Here is an 8777-nt window from a genome sequence, read left to right as displayed (position 1 = left end):
TCGATCATTGGTATCACGTTAACACAACCAACATGCGAATCTTTTTCAAGTTCAAGCACTGCTATCACGTTAATTCAATCGCCATGCGAATCTTAATTCAAGTTCAATCATTTCTTTAGAATTAACCCAACCGCCATACAAATCCTAATTCAAGTTCAATCACTGCTATAACGTTAACCCAACCGCTATGCGAATGCAAGGTCAAGTTCAATTATGGCCATATCATGTCCAAAACAAACGACGTAAAGATCAAGAACAGTCTACAAAACACTTCACAGAAAATTTACTTATAAACACTAAAACCATTGCAAACTGGGGTAATTTAAGATGCTCTGGAAGGGTAATCAGATTATTTCCCCACTAGTATCCCCCGTCATCTTACGTATGACAAGTGAAAATAAGGAATTGAAAATAAATTAACCATTAAATGAGTATGAAAAAGTAAACCTAGAGTCAAACCGTTTTTCGAAGAATGGTACGTTTGCAATAGACCATTTTCATATAACCGACTTTTGACTCCGGGTTCTATAATATTTCGACTGGTTACCTACTCTGTGGTAGGACATCCTGGTACTCGGTCAATTACGAGCAACCAAAAGAAGTAACATCAAATATATAATCGATGCAATTTGGGGGAAAGTTTACTGTTTTCCGATGATTTAGTCATTGATCAGTTTACTTTCCCTCAAAATTTTACCGATTAAAATCTTGAATTTACTTATTTACGTTGCTTTTGCTTGACCGAGTACCAGGATGTCCTACCACAGAGAAGGATACCCGTCGAAAAAAAAATTCCGGAGTCAGAAGTTGGAAATATGAAAATGGTCTATTCATTTTAACAATAAAGGCTAATGATCCATAAGAAAGACAAAACATTGAAATACAATCAATAAGTGAAGTTAATCTTTGGTAATGTGGTACGATTCCCAGAAAGACAACCAACACTGTTCAAACAATATAAAGATGTTTCGTTATCCAAAGATACATCGAGTATGACTTTATCTAGTAATGTAACTAAACAAGGTAAGGTTAACCACAAAGAGTAATCTTTAAATGTAATCAACCTTCTGACACAAGATTTAAATAAAATGTGTTTTGCAAACTTTGATAGACCATTGTATACGATACCCTATCAGTATTCGTTAAACAGTTTACAGTTTAAGTCAGAAATATGCATATGATAAAGGCGAGCCTATAATTATTCAACATGGTTATTTTTGTGATAATATAGACTTGAAATTAGTTCGGACGGTTTTGTTTTTTTTGCGGTATGATAAATAACAGTTTAAAGCAACACACTTGAGTCCTAGCGGCTGAGAAGCCTAATTTTTTTATATCAAAATTTATAAATTGTATATTCAAATGTCCTGTGCAGATTACAGCAAAACATTGAACCAAGTAAAGGTTGCCATACATATAGAAACACAAAAAGAGGCAAGTAGCAGATTTATTCCGATTTCCGATGTGGTATGAGTTGATGGTTTATTATGTAAGAGACAAGTAGCGGATTAGTCTAGACTTCCAGTTGATGATTTATTATGTAAGAGACAAGTAGCGGATTAGTCTAGACTTCCGGTTGATGATTTATTATGTAAGAGTAAGTATTGCTACTTAGCAAAGAAAGTACTTTAAGAAAAGATAAGTGTATGAATTAAAAAAATATTGGGACTTTACTTCCTTGTTCTTGATTGCGCTTGCGCAGTATGAAGTATGTTCAAAATCATGAAGAAGTTATACTTTAAGTGCAAGACATTAATTTAATTTAAATCTCAGAACCGGCAACATATTTTAACATCAGTACATATATATTATTTAAATCTGGGACATAATATATTAGAATAATAGTCCCAGTTTAAATCTGCCTTAGAAGTGACAAGTGAGTAACATTATATTCTATATAAGCATATTATTCATTTTTTAATAGAAAAAAAAAAAAAACTTTTAATTTTATTGAAATGCATTTAACTTTGCTGCCATTGTAAATATAGTTTTTCAAATCTAGTTAGTATCTCTTTTTTATTCATATCTTGTTAACTAAACTATGTGTCCTAGGTCGTTAACGAACATATTTAGAGGTGAATGTAAACAGTTAGATTATAAAATAACAATTAGGAACTTTATGATGTTGTTCGACATTTTGACTCCAACCTGTATTTATTTCACATTTCGATATTTAAAGGGATTATATTTTGGCTAATTGAATTAAATCAAACGGTAACAAAAATATGTAAGATATTGTTCAATTTGAAGCACTTCTCTTTATTGGGATATAAAAGACATTGACCCAATCGTCTTAAAAGGAGGAAATAAATTTAGATCAACCAAATTTTTTGTACTAACAACCCCCCTTATATATACAGTATCTCTCTTTTCAGTATGATTAAGAAAACAACCAACACACAGATGAAATGATTTATCATCATGTTTACAGTACAGGCTCATCAGTATAAACCAGACTTCCCAATATTGAAGAGATATTAGGGAGTTCTACAGTTAATCTTACAGACATGGATGTTAATGCTGATGTATGCAGAAAACTTAACAATTACTTGTGCGAGATCATAGGATCAGAAGACGTCGTTAAAGTAAGGCGCCAATACTACGTTTCTTTAGATTATTTTTGTGAGAGAGAGACAGCTTTTATTACTAGTGGAAGTAGGTCAGAAGGGTTAGATATGGGTAGTGATTTAGATATAATGGGTCTGCTTACCTTTATACACATAAGTCAGAAAAGATCTGCCGACTCTTTTCTTATTCCGAACAATTTCACAATGGAAACCGAATCATGTAAGCCTGGGTTTACTCAACTGAAAGGACACAGTTGTTATTATCATCCTTTGGTGCATATGATGTGTGCGCCAATAAGCGAGGAATACGTTTTTGCTAGCGGTGATGTCCGACTTTGGATTTTATCTATAGTTAATTTGCTCATAAAGTCAATGGCCACCTTACATGGTCCATGTATATCTGATGGTGTCGAAGATGGTACAGTTGATTTTGCGTTGTGTTTGAGATGCCCAGAGTGGATCAAACAAGCACAGCCATGGTTAAAAAGAGAACGTTACTGGCCGTCTCCTAAGTTGGTATCGATAATATGTGAATATGGTATACTTTTGGTACCAATAGGCTGTAAGGAATCTCCCAACGAACACCTGGAATGGAGAATTTCTTTTTCCGTAGCAGAAAAACATCTAATATTCTCGTTTACGCACACCCAGCTCCTATGTTATGCACTCATGAAACTTCTATTAAAGGAAGTGATTAATAAGAGATACAGTTTGAAAGGCTTTATATGTTCATATTTCTTGAAAACCATTATTTTCTGGGTTTCCGAGGAATTTGATCCATCAATGTGGCGACCAGAAAATATTTGGCTATGCTTTATGAAATGCTTTAAGCGTCTGATATACTGCGTAACATACGAACTTCTCCCTCATTTTTTTATTACAGAAAACAACCGGTGTGTGTTTGAGCAAAATTTTAACCAAGATCAGCATCTCAAACTGGTAAATTGCTTGGCAGAACTGTATTCAAAGGGTCTGGGTTGTTTTAGGAACAGCAAGACATTATCACATTTCTACAGCGGTTTTTTTGTTTACACAAATAAATCTAAAATAGAAAGGATTTGTTGTGAAATAAACACTGTAAGTACTACACTGAATACAAGTGCTCAACTCCGGTTTTTAGGCATGTTAAGTTTTCTACCCGTAAAAGTAATGAATCACAATTTGTATGATGCGTCATGTCAATTTTATGGGCGTCACATAATCCGTAGATTTCTTGACATTAAATCGGATCGGTTTTTACCATCAATAGTATTTTGCAGATTTTGCCAAATATTTGGAAAAACTTTCGATATTCACGTTGATTTTCCAAACAGATATAAGTATAGCTTATCAAAGCGATATTTACCGTATTTTTACCTTGGAGTTCATGCAGATGCTGTTTCTGGATGGCTTTATTTAGCTACCTACTTTTATGGTTTTTGTCAATATAAAATAGCTCTACAACTTATTTTACATGCTTCTGTCAATTGTTCGGATAATAAATTGTTTCTGAATTCGATAAAACTTTATAGCAGCAATCGTGACGATATTGAAAAAGAAGGGATCTTCTCCGGTGTGTGGAATAGGTTAAATGTCTACAGGCGTCATGTCATAGATGAAATATCTTTTTATCTAAACTCGAAAGTTAATCCACAAGAACTCAAAGTACAGAATACAACTCAATCCTATATATGTCCTAATGTGTATTTATATTTTCTACGTTTCTTATGTTTATATCGTTTAAATGAAAGTTCCATACATCATACGAGTACACAAGCATTACTTGATATTAGGGCAGCCTGTCAAGATGAACATTTTAACTCTAATGATTATTCCATCGCTGACACCAGCGAATGTTTAGCTGTAGCTTTATCAATTTGTGGATGCCAGGAACAAGCTAAAATTGTTTTCTCCTATATTAAAAAGCTAAATAAAACATTAAAACATTTTACTTTCGATCCGAAATTATTATTTTTTTTATTTGATAAACTTCACAAATTGACAGGAATTGAAATATTTTACAATGAGTCAATGTTTATCTAATTACACTTGTTGATGTTAAGACAATATGAATTAGTTAGTTTTTTACCCCTGACACATTTGCTGATGAAATGTTTTAAGTTTCTCGTTTTTAAATATATCATTTTTCAGCGATTTAGTTCAAGAACGACATATAAATAAAATATAAGTAAATACAATTAGCATAAATTTTAACAAGAAACATTATAGTTACAGATATGATGCTGGTACCGACTGAATTGGTTTCAAAATAGTTTCTTGACTTTTTGAGTATTTTTGCCCATTGTTAGATTTTCCCTAATTACTACAATTTTCTAAACATTTGGTATTTATTTAACTTTTAAATTGACAACTACGTTCTTATTCATCCATCTGGTGAAAAAAGTCATGCATCTTTTGCCATCTCTTGGCGTCCGTCGTAAACTGTTTCAAAGATCTATATATAAAGTATGTGTTTTCTTTTATTCCGGTCAGTCGACACATAAGGCCGTCATGGCAAAAAATGAAACATACGGCTAAACGCATTAATCAAGAAAGGGATTTTTTCTCTTTCACAGGCATTGTTTTAAGTGGTTTCCTCTCAAGCAATTACGACGGAAGGGGAAATAAAGTTGTATAGTTTTAAAGAAAAAACATTTGTGCTACTATAAAAAGACTTGCGTATTGTTATCTGGATTCTAACTTGATACTGTTTTAAAAGGCAGATCCCCAAAAATCTAGCCAAATATAAACCATTGGAGTGTGATCAAAGTGAGTAGTGTCTTATTTTCTTACTTAAAAACCTTTATTCATTGCAATGCATGTACAAAGTTAGTGCAAGCTACATGTATTTCTGCTTACGGTTCGGGTAAGGAATGTAAAAAGTGATACAGAGATTACTAAAGAATTCCAGATTAGAGGATCAAAACTGTTAAATCACACTTCATCCAATGCAAGTTTTTGTTCCATAGATCCGACTCATACCAAATACTCTTATTTTTATATAAAACCCGTGTAAATCCCCACATAATTTTCATTATTCTTTGTTTCATATTGTAATGATAAATTGGCATTATATAAAATAATCAATGGTTAAAAGATTATTAATAACTTCATTTATTTTTACAGATGGAAACTGACCAAAACATTTGCAGAAGACTTTACCATTGTTTGTGTGAGACAATAGGATCAGAGGAAGTTGTAAAAGCAAGACGGCAATTCTATGCGACAGTAGATTATTTCACAGAAAAGAAACACTTTTCACTTATTACTAGTGGCAGCACGGCAGAAGGCTTAGAAATGGGGAGTGATATAGACGTAATGTGTCTATTTAGATTGGTGAATGTGAGTGAAGAAAGAACAGACGATTCGTTTCTTATTCCGAATAATTTTGTGATGGATACTGAAGACTGTAAACCTTGTTTTACTCAATTAAAAGGGAACAGCTGTAATAATGATGCACTAGTGAATTGGCTTTCTTCTCCATATGGACAGGAATTGCGGTTTGAAAGTGGACGTATACGATATTGGATTGTTTCGATCGCCGGCCTCTTCAGGCCTGTGACCTTACATGGCCCATGTGCTTCAGACATGAACGAATTGGAAGGATTTCTTGATATCACTGTTTGTCTGCGATGCCAAGTTTTTATTCAACAAGCACAACCATGGATTAAAAGAGAACGTTTTTGGCCTTCTCCGAAATTGGTGTCAAATATATGCAGCTATGGTACTTTATTTGTACCAATAGGTTCCAAGGATTCGCCAAATGAACATTTAGAATGGAGAATGTCTTTTTCCGTCGCTGAAAAACATCTGATATTTTCGTTTACACATACTCAGCTTTTATGTTATGCTCTTTTGAAACTTATGTTAAAGCAAGTCATTGATAAACAAGAGAAATTTAATGGCTTACTTTGTTCGTATTTCTTGAAAACCGTACTGTTCTGGGTTTCTGAGGAATCTGAGCCATCCATATGGCGACCAGAAAATATATGGCCATGTTTTTTGAAATGTTTTAAGCGACTTATATATTGCGTTTACTACAAATATCTTCCTCATTATTTTATAATCGAGAATAATTTGTTTGATTGTAGATTTAACAGACAACAACATCGCGATTTTTTAATATTTCTGAATGAATTGTATTCGAACGGAATAATTTGTTTTAGGAATTGTGATTTCCTTTCAAACTTCTTCAACAACGTCCCTCTTGCACCAAAGATGTCTGATATAGAAGTTGTTTGTTGTACATTTAATGCAATTATTCTAATGAATTCACGATCATATTTCCGGCTAATAGGAATGTTCCGTATCTTAGGAACCCCGTCCGAACAATTGAAAATGGGAAAAGTATTTATCAAGAGAATTTTGAATATAAAACCCAATGAATTCTTGCCATTTATTGCCTTCTCTGGGTTTTGTCAGCTTATAGGTAAAAGTATGGATATTCACACAAAATATCCTAACAAATATAGATATAAACTACTGAAGCAATTTTTGCCATACCTTTTTATGGGACTTCATACGGATTCAGTTGCCAGTTGGATGTATTTAGCAACATATTACTATTGTTTTGGCCAGTACAGAACTTCTCTTAAACTTTTATTCCATGCTTTAAAGGAATGTACCAATGATAAATTATTCAACGCAAAATGTACATTAACTTCTAGTAATATTTCTACGATTGAGAAGGAAGGAGTACGACAAAAGATATGGAAAAGGAGACATCTATATAAGCATCATGTTGTAAATGAAATAACTTTTTATTATAATTCTCGAGTTATTCCTCCAGAATTAGATGTACAGGTTACAACAATAGGTTACATACCATCGAGAGTATACATTCATTTTCTTAGGTTTCTCTGTTTATATCGGTTACAGGAAGATTTTCAGTGTATACACGCGATTGAAGACCTGCGGTTATACGTATTTAGAACACATCTTGAAGATAATGAATGTGCTGTCGGAGAAGCCTACCATTGTTTAGCAACAGCTTTGGTGATCTTTGGACAGTCGAAAGAAGCTCGATTTTATTTTGATAAATCAAACTCATATAAAGAAAAAAATAAGGGGTGTTATTTCTAATATCTAGTCTGATGTAATCCATTGATTATTTATTTCGCTAATTTGCCAAAAAAAATAACGTTCTTTTGAAGAACTTTACCTCTCTAAAATAGAAAAAAAGAGTCTGCTTTAATTCTCGTTCATGAAATGTAATTTTGTTTTTCAACCATACAATTTTTTTTCTATTTTCCAATTTCATTTAGAAGTTTGCTTCCAGTATATTTCCCTATGTTTGCAAATATCTTTAAATTACATTACTCTCTTGTAATAAATATTAATTAAATATCATCAAATTGTTTATTTCACTATACAATTGTTCTCATTAAGATTAACGCTTATTGAAAAACTTTCATAAAAAGTTGTAAGAAAGTAAGAAAGAGGATAATTAATTCTTTCATACGCATGTATAGATTTTTTTTAACAGCAAGTGTACATGATAGAATAAGGAACTGTTAATATATTAGCACCCTTCATTACAAACAAATATCAGCGACATCAGCTACACATCTTGAAAATTAAAACAAAGTTACATAAATGATTAAGCAAGATAAATACAAATTTTCAACGACTAAAAAGAAAGTAAAAAAGATAAGAAGACAAAACGGTCTATGATAAAGTAGTGTTATAGTTGCCACTGAACATAAAGCGACCAAAACATCAACCAATTAAATTATTCGATATTATCGATCATACATCTGTTACAAGCATCTCTGCTAAAAATGTTTGAAATGATGACAAAAATGTAACATCTGAATAAATTTTATATTGATCTACTTACTTTGCTCGAGTAAGTGGAATAGAGGCGAAAGATATCAAAGGGACATAGAGTTTGTGAATGCTGAACAAGATGATACGAGATTTTCATCATCTGATAATTTTATAATTTCAAAGCCAAATACAGAATTATATAAGTCTAGTTGCTCGTAAAGTGGACCTAAAGTTTGGAATGCTCTTCCTAGTAAAATTAAAAAATCAAACACAGTATTATAATTAAAACATAACTACAAATCTATGTACTTTTATCATTGCCATGATATTTGTACTTTAAAGCCATATAATAATTGTTAATCGAGTTTAAATTGGATTCCATATTTATTGATCATTATTATTGAATTTGTATTGTTTAATTTATTATGTTATTAGTATTGTATTAAGAGAGCCTAATTGAAA

At 32.2% G+C, this 8777-nt stretch overlaps 2 protein-coding genes across 4 annotated transcripts in view; both read left to right on the top strand.

The window, feature by feature from the left end:
• Positions 1–1379: 1379 nt before the first annotated feature.
• Positions 1380–8777, top strand: part of LOC127720702 (uncharacterized) — a 29993-nt gene continuing 22595 nt past the window's right edge. The window contains exons 1-2 of one of the 3 annotated variants that reach the window (XM_052227457.1): positions 1380–1597; positions 2376–4599. In XM_052227457.1, coding sequence (XP_052083417.1) covers positions 2508–4589 — 2082 coding nt within the window. In that variant the 5' untranslated portion in view covers positions 1380–1597; positions 2376–2507 and the 3' untranslated portion in view covers positions 4590–4599. Of the gene's footprint in view, positions 1598–1727; positions 1877–2375; positions 4600–8777 lie in introns of those variants that run through there. The other 2 variants (XR_007990936.1, XM_052227456.1) reach the window with 2 other exon arrangements.
• On the top strand, positions 5028–7903 carry LOC127720704 (uncharacterized). Its single transcript, XM_052227459.1, has 2 exons — positions 5028–5315; positions 5673–7903. Exon 2 carries the CDS (start codon positions 5673–5675, stop codon positions 7626–7628), a length of 1956 nt encoding a protein of 651 aa, XP_052083419.1. The 5' UTR covers positions 5028–5315; the 3' UTR covers positions 7629–7903.

This window comes from Mytilus californianus, unplaced genomic scaffold (assembly GCF_021869535.1).
Source record: "Mytilus californianus isolate M0D057914Y unplaced genomic scaffold, xbMytCali1.0.p SCAF_11, whole genome shotgun sequence".
Classification (NCBI taxonomy): Eukaryota; Metazoa; Mollusca; class Bivalvia; order Mytilida; family Mytilidae; genus Mytilus; species Mytilus californianus.
This window is presented reverse-complemented; position numbering and strand designations above follow the sequence as displayed.